The 16,087-nt window shown below is 43.8% G+C and overlaps 1 protein-coding gene across 5 annotated transcripts in view; it reads left to right on the top strand.

Moving 5' to 3' along the window:
* LOC118378944 (tetratricopeptide repeat protein 21B) overlaps positions 1-15,550 on the top strand; it is a 72,345-nt gene extending 56,795 nt beyond the window's left edge. For 2 of the 5 annotated variants that reach the window (XM_052498530.1, XM_052498520.1), the window contains exons 24-29: positions 8,123-8,336; positions 9,334-9,429; positions 10,345-10,473; positions 13,917-14,037; positions 14,768-14,835; positions 15,029-15,550. In XM_052498530.1, coding sequence (XP_052354490.1) covers positions 8,123-8,336; positions 9,334-9,429; positions 10,345-10,473; positions 13,917-14,037; positions 14,768-14,835; positions 15,029-15,106 — 706 coding nt within the window. In that variant the 3' untranslated portion in view covers positions 15,107-15,550. Of the gene's footprint in view, positions 1-8,122; positions 8,337-8,406; positions 8,442-8,581; positions 8,617-9,333; positions 9,430-10,344; positions 10,474-13,916; positions 14,038-14,767; positions 14,836-15,028 lie in introns of those variants that run through there. The other 3 variants (XM_052498533.1, XR_008095082.1, XR_008095083.1) reach the window with 3 other exon arrangements.
* Positions 15,551-16,087: the final 537 nt, after the last annotated feature.

Below are 16,087 nucleotides of genomic sequence, written 5' to 3'. Positions count from 1 at the left end.
ATAGCTCTTAGAGACTTACCCAGAAAGACTCACAGCTGTAATAGCTCTTAGAGACTTACCCAGAAAGACTCACAGCTGTAATAGCTCTTAGAGACTTACCCAGAAAGACTCACAACTGTAATAGCTCTTAGAGACTTACCCAGAAAGACTCACAGCTGTAATAGCTCTTAGAGACTTACCCAGAAAGACTCACAGCTGTAATAGCTCTTAGAGACTTACCCAGAAAGACTCACAACTCTAATAGCTCTTAGAGACTTACCCAGAAAGACTCACAGCTGTAATAGCTCTTAGAGACTTACCCAGAAAGACTCACAGCTGTAATAGCTCTTAGAGACTTACCCAGAAAGACTCACAGCTGTAATAGCTCTTAGAGACTTACCCAGAAAGACTCACAGCTGTAATAGCTCTTAGAGACTTACCCAGAAAGACTCACAACTGTAATAGCACTTAGAGACTTACCCAGAAAGACTCACAGCTGTAATAGCTCTTAGAGACTTACCCAGAAGGACTCACAACTGTAATAGCTCTTAGAGACTTACCCAGAAAGACTCACAGCTGTAATAGCTCTTAGAGACTTACCCAGAAAGACTCACAGCTGTAATAGCTCTTAGAGACTTACCCAGAAAGACTCACAGCTGTAATAGCTCTTAGAGACTTACCCAGAAAGACTCACAGCTGTAATAGCTCTTAGAGACTTACCCAGAAAGACTCACAGCTGTAATAGCTCTTAGAGACTTACCCAGAAAGACTCACAGCTGTAATAGCTCTTAGAGACTTACCCAGAAAGACTCACAGCTGTAATAGCTCTTAGAGACTTACCCAGAAAGACTCACAGCTGTAATAGCTCTTAGAGACTTACCCAGAAAGACTCACAGCTGTAATATCTCTTAGAGACTTACCCAGAAAGACTCACAGCTGTAATAGCTCTTAGAGACTTACCCAGAAAGACTCACAGCTGTAATAGCTCTTAGAGACTTAGAAAGACCCAGAAAGACTCACAGCTGTAATAGCTCTTAGAGACTTACCCAGAAAGACTCACAGCTGTAATAGCTCTTAGAGACTTACCCAGAAAGACTCACAGCTGTAATAGCTCTTAGAGACTTACCCAGAAAGACTCACAGCTGTAATAGCTCTTAGAGACTTACCCAGAAAGACTCACAGCTGTAATAGCTCTTAGAGACTTACCCAGAAAGACTCACAGCTGTAATAGCTCTTAGAGACTTACCCAGAAAGACTCACAGCTGTAATAGCTCTTAGAGACTTACCCAGAAAGACTCACAGCTGTAATAGCTCTTAGAGACTTACCCAGAAAGACTCACAGCTGTAATAGCTCTTAGAGACTTACCCAGAAAGACTCACAGCTGTAATAGCTCTTAGAGACTTACCCAGAAAGACTCACAGCTGTAATCGCTCTTAGAGACTTACCCAGAAAGACTCACAGCTGTAATAGCTCTTAGAGACTCACCCAGAAAGACTCACAGCTGTAATCACTCTTAGAGACTTACCCAGAAAGACTCACAGCTGTAATAGCTCTTAGAGACTTACCCAGAAAGACTCACAACTCTAATCACGGCCAAAGATGATTCTAACATGTTTCAGGGGTATAAGTACTATTATATACTATTATATATTACTATTATATATGTAAATTAGATATTTCTGTATTTCATTTTCAATCAATTTTCAAACATTTCTAAAAACATGAATGGCCAAGAAAAACTTCTAAAAACATGTTTTCACTTTCTCAATATAAGTTATTGTGTGTAGACGGGTGAGAAAAAAAACCCATATTTAATCCATTTTGAACTCAGGCTGTAACACAACAACATGTAGTCAAGGAGTATTTCTGAAGGAACCACACATGAATGCTGGCACTAAGACCTCACTCAATGAGCTGTATACGGCCATAAGCAAACAGGAAAACCCCGAGTGGCCGGGGACTTTAATGGGGGGGGAACTCTCATCCGTTTTACCTAATTTCTACCAGCATGTTAAATGTGCAACCAGAGTAGAACAACTCTAGATCACCTTTACTCCACACACAGAGATGAGTACAAAGCTCTCCCCCCACCCTCCATTTGGCAAATCTGACCATAATTCTACCCACCTGATTCCTGCTTACAAGCAAAAAATAAATCAGGAAGCACCAGAGACTCGGCCTATAAAAAAAGTGGTCAGATGAAGCAGATGCTAAACTACAGGACTGTTTTTCTAGCACAGACTGGAATATGTTCTGGGATTCATCCAATGACATTGAGGAATACACCACATCAGTCATTGGCTTCATCAATAAGTGCGTCAATGACATCGTCCCCACAGTGACTGTACGTACATACCCCAACCAGAAACCATGGATTACAGGCAACATCCACACTGAGCTAAAGGGCAGAGCTTCAAGGAGCAGGACTCTAACCCAGACGCTTTTAAGAAATCCCGCTACACCCTCAGACGAACCATCAAACAGGCAAAGCGCCAATACAGGACTAAGATTGAATCGTACTGCATCGGCTCCGACGCTCGTCAGATGTGGCAGGGCCTGCAAACTATTACAGACTACAAAAGGGAAGCACTGCCACGAGCTGCCCAGTGACAGAAGCCTACCAGACGAGCTAAATCACTTCTATGCTCACTTCGAGGCAAGCAACACTGAGGCATGCATGAGAGCAGTAGCTGTTCTGGACGACTGGGTGATCATACTCTCCGCAGCCGACATGAGTAAGACCTTTTAAACAGGTCAATTCACAAGGCCGCAGGGCCAGACGGATCACCAGGACCTGTACTCCAAGCATTCGCTGACCAACTATCAAGTGTCTTCACTGATAGTTTCAACCTCTTACTGTCTGAGTCTGTAATACCAACATGTTTCAAGCAGACCACCATAGTCCCTGTGCCCAATAACACTAACGGAATCCTGCCTAAATGACTAGCGACCGGTAGCACTCACGTCTGTAGCCATGAAGTGCTTTGAAAGGCTGGTCATGGCTCACATCAACACCATCATCCCAGAAACCCTAGACCCACTCCAATTTGCATACCGTCCCAACAGATCCACAGATGAAGCAATCTCTATTGCACTCCACACTGCCCTTTCCCACCTGGACAAAAGGAACACCTATGTGAGAATGCTATTCATTGACTACAGCTCAGCGTTCAACACCATAGTGCCCTCAAAGCTCATCACTAAGCTAAGAAGGACCCTGGGACTCAACACCTCCCTCTGCAACTGGATCCTGGACTTCCTGACGGGCCGCCCCCAGGTGATAGGTAACAACACATCCGCCATGCTGATCGCCACCACAGGGGCCCCTCAGGGATGCGTGCTCAGTCCCGTCCTGTACTCCCTGTTCCCCCATGACTGCATGGCCAGGCACGACTCCAACATTAAGTTTGCAGATGACACAACAGTGGTACGTACACCTGATCACCAACATCGACGAGACCACATATAGGAAGGAGGTCAGAGACCTGGCAGTGTGGTGCCAGGACAACCTCTCCCTCAACGTGATCAAGACTCAGGAGATGATTAGGGACTACAGGAAAAGGAGGACCGAGCACGCCCCCATTCTCATCGACGGGGCTGTAGTGGAGCAGATTGAGAGCTTCAAGTTGCTTGGTGTCCACATCACCAACAAACTAACATGGTCCAAACACACCAAGACAGTTGTGAAGAGGGCACGACAAAACCTATTCCCCCTCAGGACACTGAAAAGATTTGGCATGGGTCCTCAGATCCTCAATAGGTTCTACAGCTGCACCATCGAGAGCATCCTGACTGGTTGCATCACTGCCTGGTATGGCCTCCGCCCACAATGCACTACAGAAGGTAGTGCGTACCACCCAGTACATCACTGGGGCCAAGCTTCCTGCCATCCAGGACCTCTATACCAGGTGGTGGTGTGTACAGCCTGCACATTGACTCTGTACCGGTACCCCCTGTATATAGCCTCCACATTGACTCTGTACCGGTACCCCCTGTATATAGCCTCCACATTGACTCTGTACCGGTACCCCCTGTATATAGCCTCCACATTGACTCTGTACCGGTACCCCCTGTATATAGCCTCCACATTGACTCTGTACCGGTACCCCCTGTATATAGCCTCCATATTGACTCTGTACCGTAATACCCTGTATATAGCCTCCACATTGACTCTGTACCGGTACCCTCTGTATATAGCCTCCACATTGACTCTGTACCGGTACCCCCTGTATATAACCTCCACATTGACTCTGTACCGGTACCCCCTGTATATAGCCTCCACATTGACTCTGTACCGGTACCCCCTGTATATAGCCTCCACATTGACTCTGTACCGTAACACCCTGTATATAGCCTCCACATTGACTCTGTACCGGTACCCCATATAAATAGCCCATTTGACTCTGTTTACCCCCTGTATATAGCCTCCACATTGACTCTGTACCGGTACCCCCTGTATATAGCCTCCACATTGACTCTGTGCCGGAACCCCTGTATATAGCCTCCACATTGACTCTGTAGGTACCCCTGTATATAGCCTCCACATTGACTCTGTACCGTAAAACCCTGTATATAGCCTCCACATTGACTCTGGCCGTAATACCCTGTATATAGCCTCCACATTGACTCTGTTGCATGTGTATTTAGCCTCCACATTGACTCTGTACCGTAATACCCTGTATATAGCCTCCACATTGACTCTGTACCGTAATACCCTGTATATAGCCTCCACATTGACTCTGTACCCCGGTGTTTTTCTGAATCAAACGCAACAAATACATTGACATTTTGGATATATATCGATGGAATTAATCGAACAAAAGGACCATTTGTGATGTTTATGGGACATATTGGAATGCCAACAGAAGAAGCTCGTCAAAGGTAAGGCATTAATTATATTTTTATTTCTGCGTTTTGTGCCGCGCCTGCAGGGTTGAAATATGGTTTCTCTCTTTGTTTACGGAGGTGCTATCCTCAGATAATAGCATCGTTTGCTTTCGCGGAAAAGCCTTTTTGAAATCTGACATGTTGGCTGGATTCACAACGAGTGTAGCTTTAATTTGCTATTTTGCATGTGTGATTTAATGAAAGTTGGATTTTTCTAGAAATGTATTTGAATTTGGCGCTCTGCATTTCCCCTGGCTTTTGCGACGCTAGTGTCCCACATATCCCAGAGAGGTTAATGGCTTGTCAGTCAGCATTTCACTGTAATGTCTACACCTGTCGTATTCGGCGCATGTGACAAATAACATTTGAGTTGATGTTGTGGACAGTCTGGGACAGAGGACATTAGGATGTACTGTATACAGACTCCAGTATTTTGTCTCCAATGTGGACAGTCTGGGATAGAGGACATTATGATGTACTGCATACAGACTCCAGTATTTTGTCTCTAATGTGGACAGTCTGGGACAGAGGACATTATGATGTACTGTATACAGACTCCAGTATTTTGTCTCCAATGTGGACAGTCTGGGATAGAGGACATTATGATGTACTGTATACAGACTCCAGTATTTTGTCTCCAATGTGGACAGTCTGGGATAGAGGACATTATGATGTACTGTATACAGACTCCAGTATTTTGTCTCCTATGTGGACAGTCTGGGACAGAGGACATTATGATGTACTGTATACAGACTCCAGTATTTTGTCTCCTATGTGGACAGTCTGGGACAGAGGACATTATGATGTACTGTATACAGACTCCAGTATTTTGTCTCCTATGTGGACAGTCTGGGACAGAGGACATTATGATGTACTGTATACAGACTCCAGTATTTTGTCTCCTATGTGGACAGTCTGGGACAGAGGACATTATGATGTACTGTATACAGACTCCAGTATTTTGTCTCCAATGTGGACAGTCTGGGACAGAGGACATTATGATGTACTGTATACAGACTCCAGTATTTTGTCTCCAATGTGGACAGTCTGGGACAGAGGACATTAGGATGTACTGTATACAGACTCCAGTATTTTGTCTCCAATGTGGACAGTCTGGGATAGAGGACATTAGGATGTACTGTATACAGACTCCAGTATTTTGTCTCCAATGTGGACAGTCTGGGACAGAGGACATTAGGATGTACTGTATACAGACTCCAGTATTTTGTCTCCAATGTGGACAGTCTGGGACAGAGGACATTAGGATGTACTGTATACAGACTCCAGTATTTTGTCTCCAATGTGGACAGTCTGGGACAGAGGACATTATGATGTACTGTATACAGACTCCAGTATTTTGTCTCCAATGTGGACAGTCTGGGACAGAGGACATTATGATGTACTGTATACAGACTCCAGTATTTTGTCTCCAATGTGGACAGTCTGGGACAGAGGACATTATGATGTACTGTATACAGACTCCAGTATTTTGTCTCCAATGTGGACAGTCTGGGATAGAGGACATTATGATGTACTGTATACAGACTCCAGTATTTTGTCTCCAATGTGGACAGTCTGGGATAGAGGACATTATGATGTACTGTATACAGACTCCAGTATTTTGTCTCCAATGTGGACAGTCTGGGATAGAGGACATTATGATGTACTGTATACAGACTCCAGTATTTTGTCTCCAATGTGGACAGTCTGGGATAGAGGACATTAGGATGTACTGTATACAGACTCCAGTATTTTGTCTCCTATGTGGACAGTCTGGGACAGAGGACATTATGATGTACTGTATACAGACTCCAGTATTTTGTCTCCAATGTGGACAGTCTGGGATAGAGGACATTATGATGTACTGTATACAGACTCCAGTATTTTGTCTCCAATGTGGACAGTCTGGGATAGAGGACATTATGATGTACTGTATACAGACTCCAGTATTTTGTCTCCAATGTGGACAGTCTGGGATAGAGGACATTATGATGTACTGTATACAGACTCCAGTATTTTGTCTCCTATGTGGACAGTCTGGGACAGAGGACATTATGATGTACTGTATACAGACTCCAGTATTTTGTCTCCTATGTGGACAGTCTGGGATAGAGGACATTATGATGTACTGTATACAGACTCCAGTATTTTGTCTCCTATGTGGACAGTCTGGGATAGAGGACATTATGATGTACTGTATACAGACTCCAGTATTTTGTCTCCTATGTGGACAGTCTGGGATAGAGGACATTATGATGTACTGTATACAGACTCCAGTATTTTGTCTCCTATGTGGACAGTCTGGGACAGAGGACATTATGATGTACTGTATACAGACTCCAGTATTTTGTCTCCAATGTGGACAGTCTGGGACAGAGGACATTATGATGTACTGTATACAGACTCCAGTATTTTGTCTCCAATGTGGACAGTCTGGGACAGAGGACATTATGATGTACTGTATACAGACTCCAGTATTTTGTCTCCAATGTGGACAGTCTGGGACAGAGGACATTATGATGTACTGTATACAGACTCCAGTATTTTGTCTCCAATGTGGACAGTCTGGGACAGAGGACATTATGATGTACTGTATACAGACTCCAGTATTTTGTCTCCAATGTGGACAGTCTGGGACAGAGGACATTATGATGTACTGTATACAGACTCCAGTATTTTGTCTCCAATGTGGACAGTCTGGGATAGAGGACATTATGATGTACTGTATACAGACTCCAGTATTTTGTCTCCAATGTGGACAGTCTGGGATAGAGGACATTATGATGTACTGTATACAGACTCCAGTATTTTGTCTCCTATGTGGACATTCTGGGACAGAGGACATTATGATGTACTGTATACAGACTCCAGTATTTTGTCTCCTATGTGGACAGTCTGGGATAGAGGACATTATGATGTACTGTATACAGACTCCAGTATTTTGTCTCCAATGTGGACAGTCTGGGATAGAGGACATTATGATGTACTGTATACAGACTCCAGTATTTTGTCTCATAATATATATAAATATAATAATAATATATAATAATAATATATAATAATATATAATATGGTCTCCAATGTGGACAGTCTGGGATAGAGGACATTATGATGTACTGTATAGAGGACATTATGATGTATACATCCTATACCATGTTGCCTAGTTTGATTGTTCCTGATTGAGATACTTCAGCTATTTATAATATAATACATGATATAAAATGTTTAAGTCTGTTCTCGTCTCTGATTGGTCAGTATGAGCCAGCTGGGCGGGGCTGAGCACAGGGAGCAGGTGGGCGTGGCCACGGCTCAGAACCTGGTGAAGGAGTTCCGCCCACGTCATGGGTCATCAGGAGGTCAGCGGTCAGACAGAATCACCTTGCTGGTCAACCTCTGCCTCATGGCCACCAGAGACCCAAAACACATCCAGAGAGCCCTGCAGGCCTTCACTGAGCTGGCCTCTACTCAGGTAGGACCCCCTTCACTGAGCTGACCTCTACTCAGGTAGGACCCCCTTCACTGAGCTGGCCTCTACTCAGGTAGGACCCCCTTCACTGAGCTGGCCTCTACTCAGGTAGGACCCCCTTCACTGAGCTGGACTCTACTCAGGTAGGACCCCCTTCACTGAGCTGGCCTCTACTCAGGTAGGACCCCCTTCACTGAGCTGGCCTCTACTCAGGTAGGACCCCCTTCACTGAGCTGGCCTCTACTCAGGTAGGACCCCCTTCACTGAGCTGGCCTCTACTCAGGTAGGACCCCCTTCACTGAGCTGGCCTCTACTCAGGTAGGACCCCCTTCACTGAGCTGGCCTCTACTCAGGTAGGACCCCCTTCACTGAGCTGGACTCTACTCAGGTAAGACCCCCTTCACTGAGCTGGCCTCTACTCAGGTAGGACCCCCTTCACTGAGCTGGCCTCTACTCAGGTAGGACCCCCTTCACTGAGCTGGCCTCTACTCAGGTAGGACCCCCTTCACTGAGCTGGCCTCTACTCAGGTAGGACCCCCTTCACTGAGCTGGTCTCTACTCAGGTAGGATCCCCTTCACTGAGCTGTTCTCTACTCAGGTAGGACCCCCTTCACTGAGCTGGTCTCTACTCAGGTAGGATCCCCTTCACTGAGCTGGCCTCTACTCAGGTAGGACCCCCTTCACTGAGCTGGTCTCTACTCAGGTAGGACCCCCTTCACTGAGCTGGCCTCTACTCAGGTAGGACCCCCTTCACTGAGCTGGACTCTACTCAGGTAGGACCCCCTTCACTGAGCTGGACTCTACTCGGGTAGGACCCCCTTCACTGAGCTGGACTCTACTCAGGTAGGACCCCCTTCACTGAGCTGGCCTCTACTCAGGTAGGACCCCCTTCACTGAGCTGGTCTCTACTCAGGTAGGGTTTCCTCTTTCTCCTCCCCCTCCTTCACCTCCTCCTCCTGTACCTTCACCACCTCCTTCTCCTGTACCTTCTTCTCCTCAGGTGAACAACGTTCCCTACTTGCTGGCGATGGGCCAGGCCTTCATGCTACTAAAACAAACTCCTCGGGCCAGGAACCAGCTCAAGAGGCTCACCAAGGTAGACTTTTTTTACTAGGACTCTTGTAGATTTACATGTTGGTCCTGTAGTTTAGCAGACACTCAGAAACAGTCAGAGGAGAGGGCCTAGAACCGACCCCTGGAGGACTCTAGAGGGCCTAGAACAGAGCACCTGGAGGACTCCAGAGGGCCCCTTCACTGAGCTGGACCTACTCGAGCACCTGAGCTGGACTCCAGAGGTAGAACAGAGCCCCTGGAGGACTCCAGGGGCCTAGAACCCCCACTGGCTGGACTCCAGAGGGCCTAGGACCCCTTTCAGGGCTGAACCTAGCCCTGGAGGACTCTAGAGGTAGGGTTTCCCTCTTTCTCCTCCAGAGGACCTTCAGAGCCCCTCCTCCTGAGGACCTTCACCAGAGCCCCTGGAGGACTTCCAGAGGACCTGAACAGAGCCCCTGGAGGACTCCAGAGGACCTGAACAGAGCCAGGACTTCAGAGGACTAAAACAGAGCACCTGGAGGACTCCAGAGGCCAGAACCAGCCCTGGAGGACTCCAGAGGGCCTTTTTTACAGAGCACCTGGAGGACTCCAGAGGCCTAGAACAGAGCACCTGGAACAGTCAGAGAGGGCCTAGAACAGAGCACCTGAGGACTCCAGAGGGCCTGGAGGACTCCAGAGGGCCTAGAACAGAGCCCCTGGAGGACTCCAGAGGGCCTAGAACAGAGCCCTGGAGGACTCCAGAGGACCTAGAACAGAGCCCTGGAGGACTCCAGAGGACCTAGAACAGAGCCCCTGGAGGACTCCAGAGGACCTAGAACAGAGCCCCTGGAGGACTCCAGAGGACCTAGAACAGAGCCCTGGAGGACTCCAGAGGGCCTAGAACAGAGCCCTGGAGGACTCCAGAGGGCCTAGAACAGAGCCCTGGAGGACTCCAGTATTATATATGGTTATTGTACAGGTGGAGTGGAGCTGGGAGCTGTCAGAGGACCTGGAGACAGCCTGGTTGCTGCTGGCTGATGTTTACATCAAGTCTGGGAAGTATGATATCGCCTGTGATCTACTGCAACGTTGTATTAAATACAACCAGGTACACACACACACACACACACACACACACACACACACACACACACACACACACACACACACACACACACACACACACACACACACACACACACACACAGAGACAGTGACAGATGGACGGACGGAGACACACACAGGCAGCCAGCAGAGTCTGAGGTGTCAGTGTAGGATGAGCTGTATGCTATTAGTGTGTAGTGTGTATTAGTGTAAATGCGAGTGTGTATTAGTGCAGACAGTAGTGTTGATTTGTGTAGACAGTAGTGTGTATTCGTGTGTATTAGTGTAGTGTGTAAACATAGTGTAGACGGAAGTGTGTATTAGTGGTAGACAGTATTGCATATTAGAAAGTGGAAAAAATGCATAAAAGACATGGAAGGTAGTGTTTTTTTTTTGTAGACAGTAGTTTGTATTACTGTAATAATGAAAAATAATAATAATATGCCATTTGCAGACTTGTTACGATCGTTGCGATTTAAGTCATGTGTGCATACATTCTACGTATTGGCCAAAATGTCGAACCCAAACGGAGTAAAGTGATAAGGTAGTGTAGAATTTTCAGTGGACCAGTAGTTTGTTTACAGAGATGCAGAAAACCTAGTGTGCTTGGTGTGTTTAGTGTATTGAAGTAGTGTGTAATATTGTAGACAGTAGGGTGTATCATGTGTACAGTAAAAATATGATTGCGTGTGTACAGTAGTGAGATAAGTGTAGACAGTAGTGTGTATTGAGTGAAACAGCAGTCAACTTTATCCAGAGCCGAGAAGTCAGTGTGTATTAGTGTAAAAGCCAGCTACCTAATGTGCTATTAAATAGCATTAGTAGTGTGTATTAGTGTGACTTTGTTAAACGATGCATGATGAAGGCGGCTGTAGTGTGTATGTGTAGACAGTAGTGTTATTAGTGTGACGAGGAATACTGTGTATTAGGATTAGAACTAGTGTGTATTTAGTGTCAGACAGTAGTGTGTATTAGTGCATGTTCAGTAGTGTGTATTAGTGTAGACAGTAGTGTGATTATCACAGTGTACAGTGGCCATATTAGTGTAGACAGTAGTGTGAGATTGACTGTTACAGTAGTGTTTCTTAGTTGGTGCAGATAGTGTTTATTAGTGTGTACAGTAGTGTGTATTAGTGTGGACAGAGTGTGTATTAGTGTAGACAGTAGTGTTTATTAGTGTGTACAGTAGTGTGTATTGGTGTGTACAGGTGTGTATTAGTGTACAAAGTTCAAAGACAAAGTACAAGCCCTTAATGGAGTGAGATCGTTTCTGGACATTTCACTGTATTTTGCACCAGGAGGCATTGTGTTGCAGTAGTGTGAAAATGGACCACGACAGGAGTGGTTATTAGTGTGTACAGTAGTGTGTATTAGTGTGAACAGTAGTTTGACAAACTTCTCAGACAGTAGTGTTTATTAGTGTGTACACTGAAGTGAGATGGTTAGACAGTAGTGCATTTATTTGATCTAGACAGTAGTGGACATTCATGGAGAAAAAGGAAAACCGTGTTGTATTAGTCTCAGGAATGGCTAGTGTGTATTCTTGGTTGACAGTAGTGTGTATTAACAATGTGAACAAAATGTAGTGTGTATTAGTGTCAGACAGTTTTGTGACAACATAGTGCATTTACAGTTGTGCTGATTTGTGGGAGATGTAGTGTGTATTAGTGTAGACCCTGCTCATTTCCCTGTCTGAGAGATGTGTGTGTGATTGGTGATACAGTAGTGTGTATTAGTGTAGACAGTGAGCGGACATGAAACAAAAAGACAAAATTTCAGTACTGTTTTGAGAAACGTTTTCAGGTATTTGTGAACTTGAGACAGTAGTTTTCAGTGTTTCAGTAGTGTGTATTAGTTAACAGTAGTGTGTATTGGTGTGTTCAGTAGTGATATTAGTGTGACAGTAGTGATTTGAAGTGTGTACAAATGTGTATTAGGTCTGGACAGAGTTTATCAGTATCTAGACAGTAGTGTGTATTAGCCCTGGCTGCTAAAAGTTTGTGTGTTTGGGACAGTACCTTTGTGAACAAATGTTCTCAGTGATGAATATCAATAAAACAAAAGTGCGTAAGTGCTCAGAAACAGTAGTGTTTAATGACATTGTGTATTAGTGACAGCTAGTGTGTACATGACACCTGGTGTTTATTAGTGTGTACAGGCCAAAAGTGCCAAGTTTCAGGTGTAAATACAAGTAGTGTAGACTAACACCTTTAAAATGCTGACTTAGTGTGTTTGCATTGAAAGAATACAGCTCTGTGAAGTGAATTAGTGTGGTGAGTTGTGTATTAGTGTAGCAGTAGTGTGTATTTAATGTTAGTCAGCAGCTTCAAAACAAAAGACAGTGTGTGGATTACTGTTCATACAACTATGTTTTTCAGTATGTATTGTATGTGTATGTATGTTTCAGTAGTGAAGTATTAGATTTACAGGACAGTAGTTTTTCATTACACATTTAAAATCACTCTCCTTAGTTTGTAAGGTGTACGTAGGTTACATTTAGATTTTATATGCGTATGTGTAAGTGGTTTAACAAGTGTCCTTTCTTTAAAAGTCTATTTAATCTTAAAGTGCATTAGTGTGTATTTTGTCAGTACCAAGTGTGTAAGTTTTGTGCCTTTGTACAATCAGTGGGATTAGTTGCAATGCATATTTGTGAATGATAAAAGTAGTTGCACATTTGTCTAAGGAAATATGAGGTGTTTCATGAAATGTTTTGTAAAAGGATAGTTCATTAAATTTCAATATTTTCCTAATGTTCTGTGTGTTTACACCAAAACAAAGGAAAGACATGATAGTTTGTTATTTATAGTATGGTATAATTTTAATGACAGTAGTGTGTATTGACATCTCCCTAGGCAGTATGTGTATTAGTGCGAAAGTAGTTTGACATTACACTGTAGACAGTAGTGTGTATTAGTGTAGACAGTAGTGTGTATTAGTGTAGACAGTAGTTTGTATTAGTGTAGACAGTAGTGTGTATTAGTGTAGACAGTAGTGTGTATTGGTGTGTACTGTAGTGTGTATTAGTGTAGACAGTAGTGTGTATTCGTGTGTACAGTAGTGTGTATTAGTGTAGACAGTAGTGTGTATTAGTGTAGACAGTAGTGTGTATTAGTGTAGACAGTAGTGTGTGTTAGTGTGTACAGTAGTGTGTATTAGTGTGTACAGTAGTGTGTATTAGTGTAGACAGTAGTGTGTATTAGTGTAGACAGTAGTGTGTATTAGTGTAGACAGTAGTGTGTATTAGTGTAGACAGTAGTGTGTATTAGTGTAGACAGTAGTGTGTATTAGTGTAGACAGTAGTGTGTATTAGTGTGTACAGTAGTGTGTATTGGTGTGTACAGTAGTGTGTATTAGTGTAGACAGTAGTGTGTATTAGTGTAGACAGTAGTGTGTATTAGTGTAGACAGTAGTGTAGTAGTGAGTATGTAATGTATGTGTTTGTAGTCGTGCAGCAGAGCGTATGAGTACATGGGCTACATCAGGGAGAAGGAGCATTCGTACCATGATGCGTCAGTGTTCTACGATCACGCCTGGCTCTACACTAACAGAGTCAACCCCAGCGTGGGTGAGTCTGTGGACACCCTTTAAGATGCATTTTCTCACTTTTTGGGCGACCCGACCAAATTCACAATGACATTTATGTCATAGATTTGTCATTCACATTGAAAGCCATTCTAATAATCTGTAGATATGTTCTATGTGTTATAGATCTGTCATTCTCATTGAAAGCCAGTCTAATAATCTGTAGATATGTTCTATGTGTTATAGATCTGTCATTCTCATTGAAAGCCATTCTAATAATCTGTAGATATGTTCTATGTGTTATAGATCTGTCATTCTCATTGAAAGCCAGTCTAATAATCCGTAGATCTGTTCTATGTGTTATAGATCTGTCATTCTCATTGAAAGCCATTCTAATAATCCGTAGATATGTTCTATGTGTTATAGATCTGTCATTCTCATTGAAAGCCATTCTAATAATCTGTAGATATGTTTGTTCTATGTGTGCTATTTCTATGCTTCCCATTCTTAAATTTCGTTTTGTATCTATTACTTTCAGTTTTGTACATCAGCTGAAAATACATTATTTTTGGTTATGGAACATGTGTTTTACAGCAGTTTAGATGATTATCTGGACTATACTTCCTTGCTTTGTCACAAACTGAAATTAGGTGAACTATTATCATTTTTGCAACCAGGAAATGTAGAAGTGATGTATAAGCATAGTGCACCTTTTTAAAGGTTTAAGGTCTGTAATGTTAATGGTCGTGTCCCTTCTGCTTCCTCCTGTTCAGGTTTCAGACTGGCCTTCAACTACCTGAAGTTCAAGCAGTACAACGAGACCATAGAGGTTTGTCACAAGGTCTGTACCGTGGATAATATTACTACTGTAGCCTGGTCCCAGATCTGCAAGACAGCACTAACAGATCTGGTACCAGGCTATCACTACTGGAAATATTGGAAAGGACTTAGTGTAGTTTAGTTTAGAGGATGAGGATGATTAAGGATCAGTGTAGTGAGAGAGTGTTTTACCTGACCTGCCTGCTCCCCCTCAGGTCCTCACAGAGCACCCAGACTACCCTCTGATACAGACAGAGATCCTAGAGAGAGCCCGCGCTGCTCTTCGACCCTGAACCTCAGCCTGGGATTAACCCTCCATGTCTCTGACCACTAGTGACCTGAAACGTATCGACATGGCATAATGCCCCCTGCTCCAAGGAACTATGGGGAACTTTGTCTTTATCAAATCAAGTGCTTTGTTCTAGATATACTGTTCTGCACTTGAAATATGCAAATACTATGCTACTTTTATTTATGTTTTTTTTGCCTGTGGAATTTTAAAACATTTAAACATGTTCTGTAATGTAAAATTCTCTGTTTGAGTGTTTATACAGTGCTTTAGGAAAGTATTCAGACCCCTTGACTTGTTCCACATTTTGTTACGTTTCAGCCTTATTTCAAAATTAATTCAATTGTTTGGGTTTTTTTCATCATCAATCTACACACAATATCCCATAACGAAAAAGCAAAAACAGATTTTTAGAAATGTTTGCATAAAATAAACATTTACAGAATTATTCAGACTCAGTACTTTCTTGAAGCAACTTTATCAGAGTTTACAGCCTCCAGTCTTCTTGGGTATGATGCTACAAGCTTGGCACACCTGTATTTGGGGAGTTTCTCCCATTCTTCTCTGCAGATCCTCTCAAGCTCTGTCAGGTTGGATGAGGAGCGTTTGCTGCATAGCTATTTTCAGGTCTCTCCAGAGATGTTTGATCAGGTTCAGAGACTTTTCATAGAGCCACTCCTGCGTTAACTTGGCTGTGGGCTTAGGGTCGTTGTCCTGTTGCTTAAAAACATCCCCTCACCATGATGCTGCCACCACCATGCTTCACTGTAGGGATGGTGCCAGGTTTCCTCCAGACGTGACACTTGGCATTCAGGCCAAAGAGTGCAATCTTGGTTTCGTCAGACCAGAGAATATTGTTTGTCATTGTCTGAGAGTCCTTTAGGTGCCTTTTGGCAAACTCCAAGCGTGCTGTCATGTGCCTTTTACTGAGGAGTGGCTTCCATCTGGCCACTCTACCATAAAGGCCTGATTGGTGGAGTGCTGC

This window comes from Oncorhynchus keta, chromosome 4 (genome assembly GCF_023373465.1).
Source record: "Oncorhynchus keta strain PuntledgeMale-10-30-2019 chromosome 4, Oket_V2, whole genome shotgun sequence".
In the NCBI taxonomy this organism is placed as follows: domain Eukaryota; kingdom Metazoa; phylum Chordata; class Actinopteri; order Salmoniformes; family Salmonidae; genus Oncorhynchus; species Oncorhynchus keta.
This window is presented reverse-complemented; position numbering and strand designations above follow the sequence as displayed.